Source organism: Mastigoproctus giganteus, chromosome 7, assembly GCF_048544385.1.
Source record: "Mastigoproctus giganteus isolate SK-2022 chromosome 7, ASM4854438v1, whole genome shotgun sequence".
Classification (NCBI taxonomy): Eukaryota; Metazoa; Arthropoda; class Arachnida; order Uropygi; family Thelyphonidae; genus Mastigoproctus; species Mastigoproctus giganteus.
This window is the reverse complement of record NC_143581.1, coordinates 19,655,426-19,682,027: the sequence shown is the minus strand read 5'-3', so window position 1 is coordinate 19,682,027 and position 26,602 is coordinate 19,655,426. Positions and strand designations below refer to the sequence as shown.

At 36.8% G+C, this 26,602-nt stretch overlaps 1 protein-coding gene across 1 annotated transcript in view; it reads left to right on the top strand.

The window, feature by feature from the left end:
- Positions 1–26,602, top strand: part of LOC150082620 (uncharacterized) — a 91,336-nt gene that overhangs the window by 54,198 nt on the left and 10,536 nt on the right. Inside the window, exons 8-9 of the mRNA XM_090378713.1 lie at positions 9,110–9,264; positions 23,406–23,525. Of these exons, the coding sequence (XP_090234839.1) occupies positions 9,110–9,264; positions 23,406–23,525 (275 nt within the window). The remainder of the gene's footprint in view (positions 1–9,109; positions 9,265–23,405; positions 23,526–26,602) is intronic.

The following is a 26,602-nucleotide window of genomic DNA, read 5'->3' as shown; positions in this document are numbered from 1 at the left end:
GGGGAGAAATGAAGGGGATGATTCTCAACATATCATAGTTTCAAAAAATGTGTGAAATGTGAAATGTTTGCTGAACTTTCTAAAACAGGACATAATCTACCCAAGGAGGATATCTTTGTGTGTGCTAGATGCCTACAAAAAGTTGACCTTTCTGGATCACATCCGTCAACTCCACACAAAGTGCACAAGAGGGCTGAATATTCTGCGCTCTTTCCTCTACATTTTGGGGTGCGGATCGATGCACCCTACTACGCATCTACCGTGCACTTGTACGATCCAGATTAGATTACGGGTCCCTGGTATACAATTCAGCCAGAGACAGTGTACTTCGTTGGCTGGACCCTGTCCATCATCTGGCTCTCCTTACCGCTATTGGAGCATATCGAACATCTCCAGTACAGAGCTTATACGTCGAAGCAAACGAACTGCCGTTATCGCTTCGACGTAAGCAGTTGTCTCTAAACTACGCTCTAAAACTGAAATCCCTGCCAGACCATCCTACGTGGCTATCCATTTTTGAGCCACGATGGGAAAATTTTTACAACACCCGTAAGACTGCCAATCGTCCTTTTGGTATTCGTCTCCAAGAGCTACTCAAAGAACTTAATATCAAGGTAGACAAGGTTGCTCAAACACCGAAGCAACCCCTTCCACCCTGGCATGCTCATGTTCTGGCATGTGACTTGTCCCTTAGAAATTGGGGAAAGTCGGACACTCCATCGTCTGTCTACCTGCAGCTTTATTCAGCACACCGAGCTGAACACTCTGACTTCGCGCCAGTTTACACAGCTGGCTCGAAGTCGGAATCATATGTGGGATCTGCTGCTGTCTTTACAGACACCACTACATCAGACCAGATTCCCTCTGAATGCAGCATATTTACTGCAGAGCTGCACCCTATAGAGTTAGCCTTGGATCACATTAGTAATGCCAATACCAACGGTTCATTTTATATTCTGACTCCCTCAGCGTGTTACAGGCTTTAATATCTGTGAGATATAATCCTCATCCAGTTCTGTCTAGCATTCAGCAGAAGATTCACTTTCTCCATGAACGTGAATATGATATCTGCTTCTGCTGGATTCCCAGCCACATTGGGATTAGGGGAAATGATTTGGCTGACACCGCAGCCAAATCAGCAGTTCCCAATAATAATTGCTGCCTGTCAGTCCCCTATACAGACTACAGGCAAATAATACACCAAAAGATACATTCCCAATGGCAGGATTCGTGGAATAGACAGACTGCGAATAAATTATATCGTATAAAGCCTGTAATTGAACCATGGCAGTCTAGTCTGCGCAGGAATTGTAAAGAGGAAGTTGTTCTTGCCCGGACCCGCATAGGACATAGTCATTTGACTCATTCATTTTTGCTGAGGCCTGATGACCCTCCTATGTGTGTGTCCTCTGGCACAATTTTAACGATCAGACACCTTTTAATTGACTGTTCAGATTTTAGCAGCACCCGTTTTACCGCTTTTAATCATCTGACTGAGCCTTATACACTCAGTCAGACTTTATCCGACAATGACAATGTGTCTGCTGTTTTTAGCTATTTTAAATCAATAGAGGTTTTTAATTGTATTTAAAATTTATGTTATTGTTATCTCTTTGATTTATTTTTTAGATATTTGTTATTATATATCTGGACATGGTGGCCTAATTAATTTGGTCACCGAGAGCTTAAATTTTTAGATATTACCTGGCCTTGGCACATTGTAGCCTTAGTTGCTAATGTGCCAAAAAATCCAAAGAAACAAACACACTAGATGCCTACAGTGTCAAGAAATTAGGTGCCAACTCAGCGTTCTGATAGGTGTCTATGAGAGCTTGAGGTGTAGGGTAAATGCAAAGAAGTTAATAAGAGGGGCTCATCAAGCTCTCAGCTGCCTAGCTCAACTGCAGAGCTCACTGCAGAGGGAGTATATGATGAGAGCCTTGTTGATCAATTTGGCCCTGGAGAGATTGTGCAAGGCTCAGGGGGTAGAATTTTTTTTTTTTTTTCAGCCTGGTCTGTGCTTGTTGACAGGAGAGACTGCTTCTACAGGGATGGGATACATTTAAATAGAACAGTTGCAAGAATATTTGCTGATGCTATCGAGGCAGTGTAAGGTGGGTCGGAAAACTGCTAGCTTGGGGGGATCACAGACTAATAGGTTAATAGTGGCCGCAGGCAGAGGCATAAGTGATTCTTGCACTGCTTCTATTAGAATGAGCAGCAGCATGAAAAGCAAGGCAATGGAGATTTCCAGGACTGTTGGGAGTTATAGTGGAACAAATAAATACATGGGCTGTGTTAGGGTAACTAAGAGTAGGAACAGGTGCATGTACACCAATGCTAGGAGTATAGTTAATAAATTTGATGAGCTTGAAGTGCTAGTCAAGACATCAAAGGCAGACATTGTTGGTATATCAGAGATGTAGTGTCACACAGATATAAGCAGTGCAGAACTGGAATTTGGGGAGTACAATGTGTATAGAAAGGACAGGAAGGGAGGAGGTGTTATGCTGTTAGTTAAGAAACACATAAAATCTAAGTGTTTCTATTGATGTTGGTGGACAATGCAATGTTGAGTCTGTTGGGTGTGACATATGCACTGGGAAAGTAAAAATGAAAGTAGGTGTGTGTTATAAGCCTAATGAATCTAATGAGTATAATGAGCAGTTGTGCAGAGAAATAGTGGGCCAGTTAATCAGAATTTCTTATAATGGGGGATTTTAGCTTTCCAGATATTGACTGGAACTTGTGGGTTGGTCATTCTCACACTAGCGAGACTTCAGTTTTTAAATTCTATACAGTGGGATCAACTGATGATGTTACTAACATTGAATTCTAAATGGGAAGCCTTCAGGGATTTAATCTTGGAGGCGACTAGGCTTTTCATTCCAACTAAGAAATACTGTTCAAGGCCTAAATGGATGTCAGTTGAATTAATGAGGCTCGTGGCAGAGAAGAAAAATGTATGGGATGCATATAAATTATCAGGTAACACAGAAGCCTATTGCAGATATAAGCTTGTAATGAAATCACAAAGGAAGTTAGGCAGGCGAAGGCAGATTACGAAAAATCTTTGGCAAAGGATGCAAAGAAAAACAGCAAAGAGTTCTTTACTTAGGTAAACTTTAGAAGGAAAGGGGTGAATTAGATTGGACCACTTAACATAGATCTGTTGACTATCGATGATTATACTTAAGTAGCTGATAAACTGAATGAATATTTTGCATCTACATTCACACATGAGGAGTTATTCAATGAGGGAAATGAAGTTTATCAAACTCGAACAGGGAGCTAAGTGATCTTATAATAACTGAGAGCAAAGTGGAAGAGAAAGTGTTGAAGTTAAACATAAAAAAGGCACCTGGGGTGGATGGGATCTATCCAGTTATAATAAAGGAGGCAGCAAAGGAAGTAAGCAAACCCTTAACCATAATTATGAGAGCTTCCTTGGACTCAGGGGAAGTCCCCATGGACTGGAGGTGTGCGAATATATCACCAATTCACAAAGGGTGTTCAAAAGGTGACAGAAGTAACTATAGACCTGTTAGTTTAACTTGTGTTCCGATAAAAATAATGGAGTCACTGTTTAAAGGAGCATTGCAGGATCATCTAGAGAAGACTGCAGTAATAATTAAGACACAGCATGGGTTTGTTAAAGGAAGGTCTTGTTTGACCAATTTAATTGGATACTGTGATGTGGTCACAAAGGAACTGAATGTCAGAAATAATTTTGATATCATATACTTGGATTTCAGGAATGCTTTTGATACTGTTGCACATGGAAGGCTATTATATAAATTGGAGCACTATGGTATTAAGAGCTAGTTGCTACAATGGATAAAAGGATGGTTGAGTGGGAGAGACAGAGAGCCGTAATCAATGGATACTGCTCTTCGTGGACTAATGTTAGTGGAGTTCCTCAGGGTTCGGTGTTGGGCCCATTGTTGTTTTATATATTTTTACATTGATGAAGGATTAATGTCCAAGTTTGCAAATGATGCAAAGGTTGTCAGGGTTGTTAACGATAGTACGCTCCTCCAACTGGATCTAGGTAAGTTGGAAAAATGGGCTGAGAAGTGGCAACTGAAGGTTAACATTGACAAATGCAAGGTACTGCATATGGTAGCAATAATCCAAGAGAAATGAACCAAATGTGTGGTACTACACTCAGGGAAGTGGAAAGTGAAAAAGACCTGGTGGTAATTGTGCAGTGAAATATGAAGTTTGCTGAGCAGTGCAGACGGGCTGCCAGGGCAGGTCATGGAGTCTTGTCAATGATATATAGGAATTTTGCTAGCAGGGACAGAGAGGTGATTATCCCATTGGTCAGGCCATACCTAGAATACTGTGTACAGGTTTGGAGGCCTAATTTTAGGAAGGATGTAGAGTTGCTAGAACGAGTACAAAGAAGGGCAACAAGATTGGTGAGGGGAACAAAGGGGTGCTCTTACCAAGAAAGGTTTAAGTTCTGCAAATTGCAGTGCCTGGAGAATAGGCACCTACGAGGTGATCTGATTGAGGTGTATAAGGCCTTGAATGGGTTGAGCAAGCTGAATGCTGATGGAATTCTTCCTCTTGCTCAGACTAAGAACCTGAAGGGGCACAGTTTCAAATTTAGGAAAGATAGTTTTAGAATAGATGTGCGGAAATTTGCCTTTAGCCAGCAGGTAGTTGATTGGTGGAACAGACTTCCATCTTTTGTTTTAGAAGTTGATAGCCTAAATAAATTTAAGGCTGAGCTGGACAGGAATTTGAAACGAATGGAGGGGTGAAATGGGAGGTGTTTTTTTTTTTTTGGCTGATGCTGCATAAGTTTGCTTTCTTGCATCGTATGCCTCTCTACTAATGCTAATAGCTCACATAAGTGGAAGAAGGGGCCTGATATCCCTCGTTGAGCAATAGAAGACAGCCATAGCAAACACAGCAGCACTCTTACAGGCCATACGAAGATAGAAAAGTGTCATACTTCATTCAACCTGAGTGAGGAGTCCCCCTCCTGCTCAGGTAGAACAAACAAAGCTAGAAAGATGGACAAAGAAGGCACTCCATGGTAGACACTGCAATTGATCTCCATCAAGACCACATAGATAAAATGGCTTCCAGTGCATGCTCACGAGTAGGATGCACTTCCCCAAGACCGAAGGATTCGTGCCTGCCATCCAAGACCAGGTAATCGACACCAGGAACTATAGAAAATACATTGCCAAAGAGCCTAAAGTGTCAGATGACACACATTGATGATGTAACCTGGCTTCAGAAACGATCCAGCATGTCACCGCAGGATGATCACAGGGACTGCGCTCGTAGACATGACCAGGTATCCAGGATAATACATCAGAAGCTAGTGAGGAAATACCAGTTGATCAAAGAAAGTGTGCTGTATTACAAGTATGAACCCCAGGCATTTTTCCGTTGTATAAGTGAAACTGGTAAGCAACGTAGTAAGAACTTTTCTTTGTGTTTTTATATCTCTGAAATGACATATTCCATTAATTCGTGTAGAATGTATTTTCATTGAAATGTATTAGTACATTCTAGAAGTGTAACTTTAATTTTTTAGAAATTATTAGCAATGGATAAATTTTTTAGTGAAAGGAAATCAGAAGAGGTAACTTGATAACAACGAGCTTGGAGAAAGTGACAAAAACAAGCTACAATCAACATAAAAAAAGCAGGAAACACGTCGTAAATATGATGATAATTATTTGGCAATGGGATTTTCATATACTGGTACCCAAAATTGTCCTCTTACCTTTATGTGTGGTATATGGTTTAAAATTGTCGAATGAATCATTGGTGCTGAGTAAATTACAGTGTCATTTTTCTACAAAATACAAGAATTTATTGTCCAAAACTATGGAGTATAAGGCCAAGAAAATAGGTAAGAATTTTATAATATGGCTAGAATATCTGATAAAGCACAAGAATCCAGCTATTTAGTAGCCAAACTAGTGGCAAAAAAAAAAAAAAAAAAAAAAAAAAAAAGAAGAAATCTCACCTGATTGCAGAAAGTCTGATTTTGCCTGCATGTCGGGTTATTGTGAAAAGTATTTTGGGAGAGGATGTTGTTTGTTTGTTATTTGGTTTTTAGGAGTATTAGCAACTAAGGCCATATTGCTCCAGGATATGCGGTGGTCATTCCCTGACCTTTCCGCATCCTCCGTATTTGGTGGTGATGGGCTCGAACCCCGGTCTAATCAAGAAGCGTGTGCTACGCACTTCTGCTCCTTCCCACCTGGCTACGGAGGCGCCTTGGGAGAGGAAGCTGAAAGAAAAAAAAAATAATAATAAATACAGTACCACTTTCGAACAGCACCAGGCTAATACGCCTGCTAATTGTGCTTAAATATCATTGGACAAAGAAATGTCCGATGATATTAAAGAACAAGTTGTTCAACATGGTAATAATTTTGGGTGACTGTTTGCATTGCAAGTTGATGAATCTACAGATATTAGCGAAATTAATTGGAAAAGCCCAATTAATAGCATTTGTCAGGTTTATCAAGGCAACACAATTATTAATCCTTTTTTTTTTTTTTTTTTTTTTCTTTTGTTGTAAAGAACTCACTGAAAGAATGACCAGCCAGAATATTTTCGAAGTAATGAATAATTATTTACAGAAGTGTGGTATATTATGGGAGTGGTGTGTTGGCATTTGTGCCGATGGTGCTCCTGCAATAACAGGAGCACTGAAGGGATTTGTAAACTTAGTAAAACAACACAATTCAAATATTATTATAACACACTGTTTTATACACAGAGAAGTTCTGGTAGTGGAGACAGTCGTACCTGATTGAAAACTTGTACTTGATCAAGCTGTTAAAATGGTCAATTATATTTACCCCAGGGACTCACATCTGGTGAGTATGGGCTTGGCACACCCAGGGTCCTAAGCTGGATGTCATCATTCTTCTCTTTCTTGGTGATTCCTTTCTATTTCTTTCTCTTTCTCTCTCTCACTCTCAGGGTAACTTGGGAATTTTTTTTTTTTTGGTTCGTGCAGCATAAGCCTCAGGCTTCCTTGCACCATGTGGCTAATAATATCATCAACTTAGACCACAAAAATTACACATTTTTAGAAAATTATGTGAGGAACTGGGGTGTGATCATTTTTCTTTAATAATGCATACGGTGCCTATCGAAATAAAATGTACTTATGGGTATGTATGAGTTGCTTGAAGAAGTGCTCCATATTTTTTTCACTGGAGCAATCAGAATTTTGTGATTATTTAAGTAATGCTATTTGGTGTTGTACATTAGCTTTTCTAGCAGATTTATTCATGCAGCTTTATAAATTAAGTACCAGATGCAAAGCTCAGATGAAAATTTACTCGCTTCTACCGACAAGTTGTTCGCCTTTAAAGAAATGGTGAATATATGGCACAAATATGTAAATGAAAAAATTTAGAAATGTTTCCCTTGACTGCCAAAACGAATTATGCTAAAATAATTAATGCAATAAGTGAAACATTAAAGCTGTTAGAAACAAAAATTGAGCATTACTTCCCATTGCTTGATACCAAAAAATATTTGTGGGTAAGAGACCCATTTGCAACATGAAACTGTCCAATGTTAGAACTCAATCTGCAAGAGGAAGAATTGGCTGAGATCTGTAGTGACCAGTTGCTGGAAATTCACTTTAATAACACTAATATTAGCAAATTTTGAATCAAAATTCAAAATGAATTCCCATGAATTTTGGAAAAGACAATCTGAATTTTATTGCAATTTTCCACTTACTACTTATGTGAAATAGGGTTTTCTGCTTTGAATGAGATTAAACAAAAGAGAGAGAGGCTAAAGTCGGTAGAAAAGGAGCTGAGAGTAAGCCTATCCACAATAAATTCTTGTATTAAAAATGTGTGTACCTCCCATCAAACTCAACCATATCACTGATTAAAATGTTATAATTGTACCTTTGTTTGTTTTTGTATAATTATGTTGATTTTTTACATATTTTCTTTTAAATTTCATGTAATTCATGTATGTTCCAAAAAGAAACATTAAAAGCATTTAAAACAAATAATAAGTGAATTATTAAATATACCCAATAGAAATAACTTCCCATTGTGAATATATGAGTATAGTAGTGATTATAGTGAGTAGTGTGCCACAAAATTTTAGCGTCTTTAAAATTATTACAGTGTATTGTATTATTACAGTGTTTCTCAGCCTTTTTGTTGCTGCAGCAACAAAAAGGCTGAGAAACAATAATAATACAATAATATTAATAACAGTAGCCTCCACATGAGAAGAGCTTTATTACTGCAGTGTCAAATTTTTTTTTTTGACTGGGCACAAAAACAGATAAAATGTCAAACAGATAAAATGTCAAAAATGTAAAATGACAAAAACAGATAAAATGCCTGCAAGAACAGTTCCTTATCGTTAATTGTGCATTTTTCAAAATATGATTTAGTTTTGAGAAATGAATAATTAATGTTAAGGAATGATACAAAAATTAAATACTATATTACATATCACTAATAACATTCTTATTTTACAGTCAGTTGTAATAAGATTGTTAAATATTGAGAAAGATACATAACATATGATTAAAAAACAGTACAAAAATTTGAATATTACTAAACACAAGTATTTTCAAGAGTCTGGTGAAACTATATTTTGTGATATGCTAGCTTAGCTTTAATCTTGGTTTTCGGTGGGGAATAATACTTCGGGGCCTATATGGTCTCAGGCTGCAAGTGAAGAAATGGGCTGCAGTTTGGATTTGCTTCCTTTCTTGGAACGCAACATTTTGAATTGGTTTTCAATAGTTGTTGTGAGTTTCATTGCTAATTGTGAGTTTCATTGCTGATTGTGATGCACTATGACCAAATTAATTTGAAGTGCCTAAAATTCCACAACTGTCCAATATTCAGTCTCTTTAAAAAAATTGCATGATTGCTAGTTTTCGTCATGTGCTGTACCTGTTCAAGAGCTGAAAATGTTTTGTGTGAAACAAAATTAAAAAATTTTATTAGTTAATAGCAGTTTATAAGTGCATGCATCAATCATTCATGGTTACACACATTTTTAAATTAGTTTATTTGGTATAATTCATATACTTGTTTTTAATTTGAGTTAAAATTTGGATGTATAATTTTAGGATCCTTGATTGTGAAAATGGTGAAGATGAAAAAGGATGTGTACAAAATTGTCTTGGTAAAATTCTGTGTGCTTCAGGATCTGGCTGCTACTTTCAAGAAGAACGGTGCAATTTCATACCTCAGTGTGATGATTCCTCTGACGAAAAAAATTGTGGTATGAATTTCTTTCACTTAATACAATTTTCCATAACTGCTGATTCTAGAATATATTGAATATGTTTTTCTGATAGTTATAATAACAGTAGTTTTTACAATTAAATAATTCTTATATTTATAGTTCATTCTACTTCTTATATTTATAGTTCATTCTACTTAGGCCAGTAATATAGTACTTAAGTAAAAATAATTGCATACAAAGATAATTTTTCAAATAGCAGTATATAATGTGCTCCAGCTGTCTTTGTCTGAAGCAGTTTTATAGACTATATTATTCTTTATTATTCAGCAGTGAACAATAAAGCAGAACATTGGTCTTATTAAAATGAAAAAGTAGCATTTTGTTTTTCTGTGCATTTATTATAATGCATGGATTGTTTAGTTAATTTTTCACTATTTTTATCATATATGGGCACCTCCATAGCCAGGTGGGCAGGAGCAGCAGTGCGTAGCATACGCTTCTTGATTAGACCGGGGTTCGAGCCCGTGATCACCAAATACGGAGGATGCGGAAAGATCAGGGAATGACCATCAAACTCGGGGATATGCGGAGCAATAAGGCCATATTGCTCCGCATATCCCCGGAGCAATATGGCCTTAGTTGCTAATGCTCCTAAAAACCAAATAAACAAACAAACAACAACATTATCATATATGATGAAATAAGACATTTATGTGGGAGCATATTTTTAGCATAGTGGAGCATATCATTCAACCTTTTTACAGGGTAAGGCTTGTAATACATTAAGAATTACAAGCAGTGTTTTAAAAAAATTAATAGAACTAAACTTTTACCAGTATTTAGTGGTTGTAGGCATGGACAAACTTTAATTTCAGATCTTTAGAAACTTCCAGACTTTTAGGTAGAAAAGTACAGTGTCACTTAAATTAAAAATGGCACAAGGGATAAATGATTGCATATTTTGAAAGTTTCACCTAACCAGATTATTTTTAATCTTTTTCTTATACTCCAACCAAATGTAAACTTCCTGAGATTCAGTCTGTTAATTTTCCCCAAAGTTTTTGCATTTATGCTCCCTGGCTGTATCCCATTCCAGTGTGAGAACAATGAACAAATTGAACAATGATTCCATCATTATCTTGCTTGCTACATGCTAATGTGTTAACACAATGCCACAGTAATGAACATACAGGTAGTTCCTGACTTTACGAGTTAATTCATTCCTAGCATGCGCTCATAAAGCGAGAATTTATTTCCCATAGACATAATGTTAAAAACAGGGGTTATGTTCTCAACAATGAAATTAGTTAGATAATTAGTTTGTTTAAACAATGATTGATTTATCCAAATAAATGAAAACATAGCCTGTAAAATCAAACAAATTATAATTTAAAGAAATTTTTTATGACTTACAAATGTTAAAGAATGTTGATTCATCATCATTGACTAAATGCACACTTATTGTTGGGTTGGAATTCGTTGGTTTGTTGTACAAGGAGTCGTCTTCTTCAGAAATACTTCAAGAGGGGTGCGTTTCCAAGATAATCTCTTTCTTTTCTTTTCTTTATAAATTTCATGATAACATGCATAAGCATTTTTTAATGGCACGCACAAATTGCAATTAACTAACACGATATGCACAAGTGAGATTGCAACTAACATGATATGCGCAAGTGAGATTGCAACTAACACAATTCACACGGAGTAACAAGTTTACAAAGCTTAAAAAAAAAAAAAAAGAATGAAGAGAAGATTCTGAAAATTTATTTATGGTTTTTATATGATTGAAGATTGCAGTGAAGGGGAAATACATTTCACCATAATAATGTGAAAACCCACACAATTCCAGCTATCGGTATTTTCACAAATGCAATAAGATCGAGTTTACTACCCTTTTATAATTAGATGCACTAACAGAAAAGCCCAATAAACTGGAAAGTTCAAATTGTTTTTATTATTTTATGGTATTGACCTCCTGAAATGTGTTTTAGAAAAACCAAAGCCGTTCAAAATTGGTTCTTATAATGGAACATATGATAATGATGAAAGTGTAGTGCATTTTAATGATTTGAATTGGTAACTAATACAATTTACATTATAAAAATGACCTTTTAAAGAGATAAATAGCGTAGTTATATAGTGAAAATTTCAACTTCTAAGGTCTTGGAATGAATTACCAAAAAATAAATAAACAACGTGTTATTGGGTTGCGGTATTATGAATGTTTAACATTCATAAATACCGTAATTCATGACTTTTCTTTGGACTCTTTCAAGACAATTTCTTTCTTTAGGTGCAAGCTCCACACTGAACACTATTTCAAATGCAGTCTCACTGTTGATTTATGCAATAGAATAATAACTTTCTTTTCCATTAATAAAAAGGTACAATAAATGATTGATAAGTCACCATGCATTTCGTTGTATATACTGCACGGTAAATTTGCTATAATATTTGATTAGATCCACATTTATCTGATGATATGGGTTAAAGGAATGCTTGCACTCACCTCTGAATTCTTGTTTGTTGCCACAACAGCCGATGTTGACAAGATGTTCTGAGGGTCGCAATGTTTCAAATGGGGAAGATAAAGCGTGGAATACAAAGCTAAATAACTTCAAGGGTTATTTGTATGTCAGGGCAGTGCCGCCCAAAATCCCAGCGTACCGATGTGGAGCCTGCACTTAGAGTCTATATCTCAGAAACTGTTTTTGCAATAAAAACTGTTTTTCATGTAATCAAAACGGTCGCTAAAAACATTAAAATTTTATTTGAACACATGGAACATGTACATTGCAGTTATGCAAACAGTATATGATAATGTTAATGTTTTATGCCATATTAATGAATAAACAACACATACTTATATATATATATATAATAAAAGAATAATATTAAGAAGCTAAGTAATCATAGTGTGGAGAGTGCAAAAATGAAGATAGTGTTGGTTATGGATCAGGACACTGCATTGGCAAAACGTACCCTACAGCCATAATGTGTATACATATATATATTATAATAATCTTAAATTATAGGTGAAAACCTCATACCTTTGAGTAGGACTGTTAATCTCTCAACACTCAATTGCGAATGATTATAATATGAACTTACCCCCCCCCCCGTGTATTGTCATAAATGAATCAAGTTAAAATAACTATTAATTAAAATAAGCATGTATTCAACTCTCATATCACGTCAAGGAAATCGGAAATATGGCGGCCACCAACCTCCAGAAACCAACCAACACCACAAGCCATCATGAGAAGGCGCCTCCGTAGCCAGGTGGCAGCGTGTAGTACATGCTTCTTGATTAGACTGGGGTTCGAGCCCGTCACCACCAAATACGGAGGATGCGAAAAGGTCAGGGAATGACCACCGCATATCCCCGGAGCAATATGGCCTTACTTGCCAATGCTCCTAAAAACCAAATAACAAACAACCCCCCCCCCCCAATCATGAGAATTGAAAAACAATTGTTGCGAAATTCTAAAAACGACGACACTAATAAATTAATTCACATATAAGTTAAACTTTAAAATTGTTATTAACTTCTTTTAAGAGACCACCTTATTCGGTTTGTTACCGTGTTCACAAGAAGTACAAAAGTGATTCGCAAATGATATCCCCCCCCCCTGTTTTATATCAAATTAACGACACCTGACACGAGATTATTTATATAAACCAATGTATGAATTGCTATTCATGCATGCGTGTAAGCGTCCACGAGTCCGAAATATTATAAGGTCTGCGTATATTAATAGAATTAACATTTAATCTCATTTCTAATGTTTCGGCAATTAATAATTTAAAATATTCACGGTATTTATTAAGAACCTTGGATTCATTAAAAAGAAACACATGTCCATCAGTGATTGCATGAAACGCAAACTCAGATGCACCTGTCCTAACTACTCTAACTGATGCCAAATGCTGCTGTATCCTTACCGAAAGTAAATTTTGGGTTGAGCCAATATAAGTAGAATTGCATCCACCACAAGAAATATTGTTAAAAATATTCTGAGCTTCCATGGTAGGAACTACATATGCCCTATATTTCAAGATAGCATGGAGTTTACCCGTGGGTTGTGGAACAATCTTAAATTCAGTGTTCTTAAATATGTTAATAAATTGTCTATACCAATGTTGTATATACGGAACTTTAATAAAATGTTTGTGATCTGCCCTGTCATTTGTTGTACTCGTCTCTAATTTATATTTCGCCTGTTGACTAATCTACATAATGGTACCTAATGAATAACCCCTATTTAAAAATCTTTTTATCAGTTCCGTGAACTCATCCAATAAGGATTCTTGAGTAGAGCTGTATCTATATGCATTATGAAACTGGTTAAAAATAATGCTTCTTTTATATGTAAAAGGGCGGTAGCTCGAACGGTGCAAAAATTTTCCCGTATTCGTTGGCTTCCTATAAATTTTAAAAAATATGTTTTCATTAATTCTGGTTAAAGTAAAATATAGAAAATTTATGGATTTGTGATGCGGGATTTCCATTTTTAGAGTGAACTTAAATCGAGTATGAATGTTATTAAATGTATCCAGGACCTTCTGTACCATATATTTATTAGTAATTATTAAGATATCAGCTGTAGAACGTTATATTAGGGAGATGTGGTGTTAAGTGTACCTGCTCGATCTTGTTTAGATAAATTTCAGCCACCATCTCAAGCTAAGTCCCGTTGGTAACCTGAATATCTGCTTGTAAATTTTATCTTTAAATTAATATAATTGGTTTGTACAAGAAATTTAATCAAATAAAATATTTAATTTCTGGGTAAATTTGACATGTTTAAACAGATTGTCTGATCATTGATAGGGTCCCATGTTACGTCAAGGGCATATTCTACATGTATGTTGGTGTACAAGGAAACGACGTCTAAAGAGAATAATTCGTCATCTCCATTTAGCATTTTTTCTTTTAATTTGTTTAATAACATCTCTGAATTCTTTAGGCTAAACTTTATTGTTAAACGCAAAAAGGTTTAATAATGGTGTAAAGATATGCTGCGAGAGATGCAAAAGCTGTGTTCCTGTAAGAAACAATAGGTCTAATAGGGTATCCTATTTTGACTTGTGAGGGTGACTTTAATCTGCCCCAGATTGATAGGAATAAGTGGGAGGGAAACTCACCATGGGGGAAAAACTTTTAAAAATAAATTAGATGATTATTATTTTTACCAGCATGTTAGAGAAAGTAATAGGGGTGAGAATATTCTTAACCTCATCTTTACTAATGAAGCAGATGACATCACAGGGCTTAAAGTACAGGAACTATTGTCAGGAAATGATCATGTAATTGTTGAAAAATGAAGAAAGATGTTGTAGTAGTTAAAGGTAAAAGCACAAGTTCTAAATTCAGGAGAGGGGACTTTGACAGTTTGAGGTTCTATATGGCATCTGAATTGGGCAAATACATTTGAATTATGAAATACTTTTAAAGCAAAAATCACAAAGCCATATGGAGGAGGATGTCGAAATCAATGACTGTGGGGCCGGCTGGTCAAAAAGAGCAGAAAAAGGTAGCATGGGACGGTTACAGAGCAATTAAAAGTACTGCAAGAGGTACAAGTTGATCTGTAATAGCACCACAAATAAGGTCAGGGAGGCCAAGGCTGCATATGAAAAAGCACTGGTTAAAAGAGCAAAGAATGGGGACAAGGAATTTTTCATGTATGTGAATACAATGAAGAAGAAAGCTTATCAGATTGGACCCTTGTGCACTTGGTGTGGGAAAGTCTCAGATAACCCAGCTGATCATGTTGCAGATGAATTGAATAAGAATTTTGCATTGGTATTTACTGTCGAAAAACCCTTTTCATGCTGAGAAGATGCTGTGCGAGTGAGGCTGAGCCATATGAAATTAGTGATGTCGTAATTACACATGATTGTTTATTAGAAAAACTTTTGAGCATAAAGGCAAGCAAGGCTCCTGGAGTTGATGGCATTTACCTGGAGTTTTAAGGGAGTGTATTGAACCATTGAGGTTAATTATGATGGCATCTTTGGACTCGGGGGAGATTCCTTTGGATTAGAAAAGTGCCACTGTATCACAAATACATAAAAGCTGTTCTAAGAGTGAAGTTGGTAACTATAGACTGATTAGTCTGACTTCAGTGGTAGCAAAAATTTGAGGCAACAATTAAGAGTGCAATCCAGTGACATTTAGATAGGTATGGCATTCTAGACACACAACATGGCTTTTTTTAAGAGAAAACAATGTTTAACTTAGTGGGCTATTTTGACACAGTTACTCATGAGGTGGATTTAGGGAACAGTTTTGACATTTGAATTTTAGCAAAGCATTTGGCTCGGTCCCTCATGAGAGTTTACTGTATAAGCTTGAACAGGTTGAGATTACTGGTAAGATTCTAAGATGGATTGCTGGGTGGCTGCAGGGCAGAAGGCAGAGGGTTGTGATTAATGGATATTCTTCAGATTGGTGTAATGTCAGGAGTGGGGTCCCTCAAGGATTGGTTCTTTGACCACCCTTGTTTCTCATTTTCACAAATGACATCATGAAGGGTTAGAAGGCGTGATGTCAAAATTTGCAGATGACATAAAGATTGGCAGAGTTGTTAGTAATCAGTGCCCCTTGGGGGTGACTTGAACAGACTTCAAAGATGGTCAGAGAAGAGGCAGCTATGTTTTAATGCTGCTAAGTGCAAGGTCTTACACTTGGGGAATAACAACCCCCAAATAAATTATACACTTGGTGAGGTTGAATTAAAAACAGTGGAGGAGGAAAGGAGGATCTGGGAGTTACAATACGGACAGTGTAAGCAGGCAGCCAGGAAAGCTCATGGTGTCCTATTGATGAATTATCAAATATTATTTTGTAGAGATAGGGAGGTCATAATACCGCTGTATAAGGCAATTGTATGACCACATTTGGAATACTGTGTTCAAGTATTTCAAATGGAGACCTCATCTGAAAAAAGACACTGAGATTCTTGAAAGGGTCCAAAAATCGGCAACTGGAATGGTAAGATCGGCAGAAGGATGACCGTATGAGGGAAAGACTCCAATTATGTGGGCTACAAAGCTTGGAAACTGGGCACCTCAGCGATTACCTGATTGAGGTTCAGTGAAGGTGGAATTCTCACTGTTATAAAGAATTCCAGAACTGGCGACCATAAATTGAAATTACAGGGGTTGAGGCTTAGATTAGATTGTTGGAAGTTTACTCTTAGTCAGCGAGTTGTTGATTGCTGGAACAAATTACCTCCACATATAGTTGAGGCTGACTTTTTATCTTACTGATTTATTGTGTGTTAGAATTGACTTGTTGCTTTTTAACCATCATTTACATGTGGACAGCCGACCAGGCTAGCCGGGTGGGTAAAGTGCCTGCCTGGCAACCCAAAGGTCACGGGTTCGGATCCCGCCTCGGGCTTGGATCGAAGTACTGCAAAAAAAAAAAAAAAAAAACCCCTTGGGAGGTGAATTATGGCCACAGAAGCCGATGCGTCAACAACTACAAAAAAAAAAAAAAAAAAAAAAAAAAAAACAACATGTGGACATATATGCATGCACACAGACACATATACAAGGGGACCCAGCATGCACTTTGCACCAAGATCTGCAATTGTTCTTGATGCTCCTGCTAACAGATGAGAGAACTCATCCTAACATCCTCATCCTGCTAACAGCTGCACACAAACTGAAATTGTTTGTGTGCTACTGTGTGTGAAGTATAGTAGTTTGTTGTATTAGCTGATAGTTGTAGTTATCGTGGTTTTATAAATTTGAAAATGGAAGAGCCTTTTGTGATGTTTTTCTTTTTTCATACTATTAATTAATAAAAGTTTTGTTTCATTGACTATAACAGGTGTAAAAAAGTATACATTTTTAAATTTTTGAATGTTTCGTTAAAATAAAAAATTGCATTTAAGTTTCTTTCATTATAGTTTTGTAACATGTAACTATTGTTCTGACATTTTTTGTTGTTAATGAATATATTTTAGTTGCCTGCACGAATTCATTATACTGACATTTCACTGCGTGCGTGCGTAAGTTAGTGGTCAGGAGTGGGACTGCAATAGCATATGCTCTTTGAGTAGAGTGGGGTTCAAGTTCCTGACTGCTAAATACAGTTGATCTGCAAACCCACACTAGACCACCATGACAGATTATGGGCCATTTCCCTCAGCATGACTTGTTGAAGAGGCCTCTATTCTGCAGTGGATTGACAATAGCTACAAATTTATTTATATATATATATATGTGTGTGTCTGATATGAGTAACAGAGTGAAAAAAATATAGAAAAAAGAGTAAAGACATAAGTGATAGAGTGAAGATATATAGTAAAGAAGCAAGAGAAATTAGAGTATCAAAAAACATGACATGTATGAAAATAAAAATAGATAAATATATTGCCATATCAAGCAACCATGGTGTAATTGTTTTTTTTTTTTTTTTTTCAAGGATTAACCACCAGAATTGCATGAAAAGATGACAGTATAATCTGTTTTTCTAATGCACATGCCGTGAACTAAAGAATTGAAAATGGCGAATTTGTTAAGAATTTAATAAAATTGGGGAATTTGAAATTTGAGGTTATGACAAAAAGGTGATAAATTGGGGAAGAAAACACAATGCAGGCATGAGGTTCACAGTTTGCTTCCTTCTTCTTTTTTTTTTTTTTTTTCCCCAATTTCACTTCCTCCTCTTTTATATGTCATTTACACATACACTGGGTTTGTGGCTTTATGGGGACTCCTAGAATTAACATTTGGCCTTCCAGTGAAAAAAAAAGGTTCCCACCTACATTGCAGATCTAAGAACTCCACAAACTTTGAAAGTCACTGACAATACCTGCTCTACCCATGCTGCTTACTGTGAAAAAAGTTTGCCATTGCTTGTACTCTTATATACATTTCCCAAGTGCTGTTTGCATCACCACACATGATAGCTGTTTTTGGCACCTGTCACCAATTCTCTGGTTTTTTTTTAAAGCACAGTATAAGTTTTAGAGGAAGGTAGTGTATAGTGTTTATTGTCAAGTGGCACTGGGCGTTTCCCCAAAAACTGTGTGGAATGTATTATACTGTATATTGGGCCTTTTTTTTTAGTGGCGGTTGGAACATATTCAGGAACTGATCGGCCAGTATTCGGTCACAGTTCAACTCTAAACTTACTACGCCAACTTTTTTTCTTTTTCTTTCATTGGTATATTCTGAAAATTGCATGCTGCAGAAATTCTAGTTTTAATGTTAGCAAATGGGTGTTTTTTTTGTTTGTGTTCGTTTTTTTCTCATCATTCCACATAGGTACTATAGTCTGCACTTTAGAGATAGAAAGAGAGAGAGAGCGCTTAAAAATGCATGTAACCAATTCTGAATTGTCATTTGTAGATTTTCATGGAATAGAATTGGCAGGCATTTGTTATATCTGGTGATGAAAAATTGGAACCATAAATGGGAAAATAAAGTAGATATTGAATGGAAGGGTGTGATTGTGCAACTTATTTACTAGGAAATATAAATACAGTCGATTCCGGTTATTTGGGACACATCGGGACTAGTGCATTTTGGCCCAATTAAGCGGCTGCCCCAATTATCCGAAGTTTCACGTAAATAGTTAAAAATACAATGTACCCCCCCCCCCCTTTACAATTGGTTCACTGTACAATCAAATTACGTTACGGAGTCACCATAGTAAAGTACCGTTCACTATATGATGTGCAGTAAGTGCCGGTTATTGTGATCACATTTGTGAATTGAATTTTAATTCTATTAAACCGCGATTCTTATTAGCGAAAATAGGAGGAATATTATCCACAGGCTATAAAAGCAAAGATATATTAAGCAAAAATTTACCCTTTATTACCTTACCAATTAACAAAATTAAATGATATGTGAAAATTGGAAGAATATACGTGATAATCGGAATAATTAATTCGTACTGTAATATGTACATACTAACTAAACTAGTTTACATTTCTGTTCAATTTCATATGTGGGTGGGTGGGGGTTAATATTTAAAACAGTAAAAAGATAAGCAATCAATAACAAAAAACACGGCACACACAAATTGCAAGTAACACGATACACGCAAATGAGAACAGAGTAACAAATAACGAAGCTTTAAAAATAGGAATGAAGAGAAGATTCTGAAAATTATTTTTTTTTATATGATTGAAAATTCCATAGAAGTGTAAACACATTGTACCATAATAACCCACAGAATTCCAGCTGTTGGTATTATCGCAAATTCAATAAGATCGAGTTTACTATCAGTTTATGATAGATTTCACTAACAGAAAAGCCCAATAAACAGGTGACTGCTAATTGTTTTTATTGTTTTATGGTTGTGACCTCCAGAAATCTGACCAAACTCTACGTGGTACGGTTGGAGACAATCGTAGGGTAATCTTCAGTGGTGCGGTCTCCTGCCCCGATTAAACGGCATTTTGTCCCAATTAAGTGAAGTAAACCCTGGCTATTTTCTCGATTGGGTTCTGCTTTTTAGGATTTGCCCCAAATAAATGGCTGCCCGATTAACCGGTGGCCCAAATAACTGGAATCCACTGTATTTTGTATTTCTAAAAGGTAGCTAATCAATTTAAAAGAATGTCTTTTAATTAGGTAGTTAGAGTAATAAACAATCTTAAAAAAAATTTAGTTTGGACATATAAATTAAGCTTGCTGTTTCATTAAGTATAAATTTAAAGGAAACCCCCATAATAGATATTGTCACGAAAGCAAAAAGTCCTTTCTTTAATTACTGGGATATAATTAGGTGGTAAAAATGTAGTTTTCGTGGTACAAATATTTGTAGTCAATAAAAATCCTTTTCAGGCTTATAACAATATTTATAAATGCCTTGGTATTTGTATTATGAAATTTGTATATAATTTTAGTTTTTAATAGCTATAAAACTATCTGGGGACAGCAGTGAAGTAATACTGCTTTCACTTATCTCTTAGGTGACCCCATGGTAATGGTAAAAATGAAATTTTCTTTAAAGAACTTCACTGGGTTAAGTTACAAGACATGCTGTCACACCTAGTAAATCAGAATGTCTCATAATGGGGGATTTTAACTTCCCAGATATTGACTGGAACTTGTGCTTGGTCACTCACACACTAGTAACACTTTTCTGGATTTATTGGATGATTGTTTTCTGCAGCAGCATGTTCGAGAGGCAACCAGAGAGGGTAATACTCTTGATCTGGTTATCAGCAGTGATCATTCGTGTATTAAGAATTTACAGATAAAGCAACCACTAGGAGGCAGTGATTACAGTGTACTGATGTGGGATTTACTTAAAGATATAATTGCCATCAGGGGTAAAGGAAAGGGTGTTTGCTTCCGTAAAGGTGACTACATTGGTCTCAGACAGTTTTTAAATTCTGTACAGTGGGTTCAACTGATGATATTACCAACACAAATTCTAAGTGGGAAGCATTCAAGGAATTAATCGTGGAAGCTACTAAACTTTTCATACCTATTAAGAAATATTGTTCAAGGTTTAGGTCTAAATGGTTGTCAAATGAACTAATGAGACTCGTGGAAGAGAAGAAAAATGCATGGGATACATATAAATTATCAGGCAACACAGAAGCCTATGGCAGATATAAGCTAGTCTGTAATCAAATCACGAAGGAGGTTAGGCAGGTGAAGGCAGATTACAAGAAATCTTTGGCAAAGAATGCTAAGCAAAACAGCAAAGACTTCTTTACTTATATAAACTCTAAAAGGAAGGGGATGAATCAGATTGGTCCACTTGATATCGATGGTTCGCCTGTTGATGATCTTGCTCAGATAGCTGATAATTTGAATGAGTATTTTGCATCTACATTCACACATGAGGAGTTATTAAGGATTGAAAATGGCAGAAGGTTATCAAATTGTAGCAGGGTGCTTAATGATTTTGTAATAACTGAGAGCAAAGCAAAGTGGAGGAAAAATTGTTGAAGTTAAACATAAGAAAGGCACCTGGGGTGGATGGGATCTATCCAGTTATATTAAAGGAAGTAAGCAAACCCTTAGCCATAATTATGAGAGCATCCTTGGACTCAGGGAAGGTTCCCATGGACTGGAGATGTGCAAATGTATCCCCAATTCACAAAGGGGGTTTGAAGGGTGACATGAGTAATTACAGACCAGTTAGTTTAACTTTTGTTCCGGGTAAAATAATGGAGGCACTGGTTAAAGATGCATTGCAGGATTATCTAGACAAGACTGCAGCAATAATTCAGACACAGCATGGGTTTAAGGAAAGTCTTGTCTGACAAATTTGATTGGATATTATGATGTGGTTACAAAGGAACTGGATGCAAAAAATAATTTTGATATCATATACTTGGACTTCAGGAAAGCTTTTTACACTGTTGCGCATGGAAGACTACTGTACAAATTGGAGCAGAATGGTATTAAGGGTAAGTTGCTACAATGGATAAAAGGATAGTTGAGTGGGAAAAGACAGAGGGTGGTACTCAATGGGTACTGCTCTTCATGGACTAATGTTATTATTGGAGTCCCACAGAGTTTGGTGTTGGGTCCACTGTTGTTTTGTATAATTATCAATGATATTGATGAAGGTATATCAGGCTTAGTGTCGAAGTTTGCAGATGATACAAAGGTTGGCAGGGTTGTTAATGACAGTAATGGCAGTGTGCTACTGCAACAGGGTCTAGAAAATTTGGGAAGATGAGCTGAGAAGTGGCAACTGAAGTTTAACATTGACAAATGCAAAGTACTGCATATGGGTAGAAGTAATCTCAGAGGAAGGTACCAACTGTGTGGTACTACACTTAGGGTGGTAGAAAATGAAAAAGACCTGAGAGTAATTGTGCAGTCAGATATGAAGTTTTCTGAGCAATGCAAACAGGCTACCAGAGCAGATCATGGGGTGTTGTCAATGATATACAGGAATTTTGCTAGCAGGGAAAAGGAGGTGATTGTCCCTCTGTATAAGGCAATGGTCAGGCCATGCCTTGAGTACTGCATACAGGTCTGGAGGCCTCATTTTAGGAAGGATGTAGATTTGGTTGAGCTTGTACAGAGAAGGGCAACAAGATTGGTGAGGGGACTGAAGGGATCCTCTTACCAAGAGAGGCTTAAGTTCTGCAAATTGCAGTGGCTGAAGACTAGGCACCTGCACAGTGATCTGATTGAGGTGTATAAGGCCTTGAATGGGTTGAGCATGCTGAATTCTTATGGGATCCTTCCACTTGTTCAGATTACAAACCTAAGGGGGATGAATTTAAATTGAGGAAAAACAGTTGTAGAATAGATGTGCCGAAATTTGCCTTTAGCCAGCGGGTGGTTAATTGTTGGAACAAATTTCCATCTGTCGTTGGAAGTTGATAGGTTAAATAAATTTAAGGAGGAACTGACAAACATTTAGAGGGAATGGTTGTGTGAATTTTTTTTTTTTTTTTTTTGGCTGATGCTACATAAGCTCATATGCTTGCTTTCTTGCATCACATGCCACGATTACTGTTATTACCTTATGACTTGTGAATGAAGCACGCACTACACGATGATAGTTTCGTGCAAAGTCATTGAAAATGGTTGGACGACATGAATTTCAACTTCACCACAATAACCCGATGTATAACAAATATTACTTACAAAATGCAAACAAAAGCTTCCACTTCACTCTCAAACAAAACTGAACTGACTCTACAATCCAGAAAGATAGAAAGGAAGGAAAGGATGTAGAGACAAAGGGCTATAGTGTAATTCTCCTAAGAAATAGCCAGTGGAACACAGTCCATGTGGGTTGAACGTTGTTGAGATTTCTCTGAAGTGCTTCGACTTAGTTCACCTGTCTCAAACACATGTCGAATATTTCTTCAGAATTTTTAAAGCAGCAAATGAAATGTTAACTCTAGTTATTTACCTAGATTCTAGTTACACTGCAGATTATTATCCAACGTAGTTTTTATGGGAACAAAAATAAAAACTTATACTTATTGTTCCTTCATTCGACTTCACTCTTAAAAATTGCACAGAAAATATCTTTCCAATTTTTACCAAAAAAATGTACGTAAGTCTAAAGTTACGTAACTCTGGCTTATGTAAGTCAGAGACTAACTGTACTTTACATTCATTTTTAATATATCATTGATTTAATGAATATTTGAGTTTTGCTTGTTAAAGTATATTGAAAATGTCTCTCCTCCCACACCCCCATCCAAATTCTTTAGGTCCTGATCTGTGCAACACAGAAAAGGGTGGCTTTTTATGTAACAACAAACACTGTATAAGAGAAACTCAGAAATGTGATAGAAGCAATGACTGTGGAGATGGAAGTGATGAGGTTAATTGTGAGTATTTCTATAATTATTATATTTTTTTAAACTACGAGGGGTTTCTGAAAAGTAAGGTAACACATTTTTTCTCTCGATGATGTTTAATAATACAAAGTTGAAATTACGTGCCAGAAAATAAGTGAACATGCACTACTTTTCCACAAAGTCTCCAGTTTTATTGATGCACTTGTCCCAACGATGGATCAGTTTTTCAATACCAGTACTGAAGAAATCCGTGCCCACACACAGTAACCAACATCGCACTGCCTGACGAACTTCCTCATCTGGGGTGAAGTTCTTTTCTGAAAGGTGTGTTTTCAGAGGGCCAAACAAATGGAAGTCTGAAGGTGCTAAGTCTGGTCTGTAGGTGGGGGGGGATGTCACAGTTTCCCAACGATTATGGCGCAACCACTCACGAGTGGTGTGGGGTTGCATTGTCATGCAGGCACCTCCGTAGCCAGGTGGGAAGAAGCCACAGTGCATAGCACATGCTTCTTGATTAGACCGGGGTTCGAGCCCGTCACCACCAAATACAGACGATGCGGAAAGGTCAGGGAATGACCACTGCATATCCCGGAGCAATATGGCCTTAGTTGCTAATGCTCCCAAACAACAAAACAAAACAGCATTGTCATGCAACAAAATCACACCGCTTGTCAGTAGTCCTGGTCATTTGCATCGGACGTTGGCTTTCAGTTTTTCCAATGTTGCACAGTAAAGCTACTTGTTGCACATTGATTGTTCCTCCCTTCGGCAAGAAATACACCGAAAGAACACTTTGGCAATCCCAGAACACTGTGGCCATGACTTTTCGGACACCGGGAACAGTTTTGAATTTTTTGCACACAGGAGATTATAGATGTTTCCAGGTCATGGAGTCTTGTTTGCTCTCCGGGGTAAGGTGATGAACCCACGTTTCATCTGCTTTGACTATGCAAGCGAGAAAATCCTCTCTTTCATTGCTGTATCACAGCAGATTCTCCAGACACACCCCGCCATATGTTTTGCTTTGTCCTCCTCTGACAATTGTTGGGGCACCCAGCAGCAGCACACCTTTCTAAAGCCAAGGACATCATGAACAGTCGACTTACTCACGTTCACTCACTATTTGTGCAATTTCATGCAGTCTCACTCACCTGTTTTCAAGAACGATGTCCCTAATGCACAAAATGTTGTCTTCTGTCTTGCTCGACGAAGGCCTGCCCACCTGGTGTCAACCTTCAATGTCAACACAGTCCGCTTTAAATTCATTGCACCAGAAACACACCTGCTTTTTTGTCATCACCTTTTCGCCATAATCGGCTTGTTGTTTGTTTGTTATTTGGTTTTTAGGAGCATTAGCAACTAAGGCCATATTGCTCTGGGGATATGTGGTGGTCATTCCCTGACCTTTCCGCATCCTCCGTATTTGGTGGGCACGGGCTCGAACCCCGGTCTAATCAAGAAGCGTGTGCTACGCACTGCTGCTCCTGCCCACCTGGCTACGGAGGTGCTGCCATAATCGGCAACCAGTTCACTGTGAATGTCACTTTGTGAAGACCTTTTGCTTGCAAAAAGTGAATAAATTCATGAACACCTGTTTTGGACTACACCCGCATGGTAGCTGCCATTTTGCAACTGGAATCTGCTGTGAGGTGACAGTATCACAACACTGCACTGGCGGTCTTTTTGAACATTATTAACGGGTCTGTCTATCCATGGCATTTCATCTCATTCCCTTTCACCATTATTAAGAAAAAAAAAAATGTGTTACCTTACTTTTCAGAAACCCCTCGTAGTTTCAGAGTGAAGGTGTTTATGTATATACATATGAGAGAGAGGGAAAGAATCTGGGATAAGTTATATTTTTCCAATTCTTTTGTTTTAAATTATAAATAGTAGCCCTTGTTATTTCCAATTTTAGACCAGTCTGTGAAGTGAAACTATGAGGGTGAGTCAAATGACTCTTGAATGAAAACAATCCATTGTGTAAGAGAGGGAAAAAAAAAAATTAACATTCTGCAGACTTAGTGTATTATTTAGAAATTTTAATAATGAATTAAAACTAAAAATTTTGAATTTTAGCAAACTGACCATCCATTTCAGTCTTGTTTTAAGACCTTTATTAAACAGTTACAGTTCAAACAAAGAACTTCCATACATCTTGATCTATCCCCAAAAGCCTTGATTGTACCGGCGGGCGGGGGGGGGGGTTATATGTTGCATCTTGGATATGTAGCTTCTCACAGCTACAGCCAGAGCTTTTATGAACAAAGCAAAAAGTATGAAAGTTTTTTGTTGGATAATAGTTTTATTATTGCCAGAGGGCTGGAAACAAGATCCTGATATATGGCCAATTTTTTCTAAATTTAAAATTTTTAGTTTTTAATTTAGTTATCAAAATTTCAAATTGTAAGCTCCTCAGAACAGTTTGTGAGTTATTTTTACCTCTATCGTGCAGTGTGGTATTTTCACTCAAAGTATTAATTAGCTTGCTTGTATAATGTGCTCTTTGACAAATACACCCAATTATTAAAAATATTCGGACACTACAAGATAAGTATGTAAAATATATCAACTATGCTAATGATTTAGGGAGCATTGCAGTAGCGATGTAAATTGAAGTGCAAGATGCATTTCATTCTGTTCCAAGGAAAAGGTATTGTTGTGCAGTAGCTCATTGAGTTCAAGCATATAAGTACGCATCAGCTAATGAGGATTTAAACTCTGAAGTTAAGTTATTAAAACGCAGGTTTAACAATCATCTGGTTATCCAATATAATTGTCGAATGTTGAAAAAGAAATAGTTCCAATGAAATAAATAGAAACAAGAGGCTGTCGATTGGCCTACCTTTTGTTTATTCTCATCAGAAGACATTATTTTATTTAAGTCTGGTTATAATTTAGTGCTCACGAGTTTCCATAAAAAAATTTATTCTCTTTTTAAAAACAGGTCATTCCAGGAAATTAGTAGGATTGAGGAAGTAAAACAGGTTGCTATACTCCAAAAACATAACAGTACACTTGACATTAGTTTCAATAAAAAGGACAATAAAGTAATTAAAATAGGCATATAGGAATTAATTTCAGGTTATCGTGATGCTAACAAACAT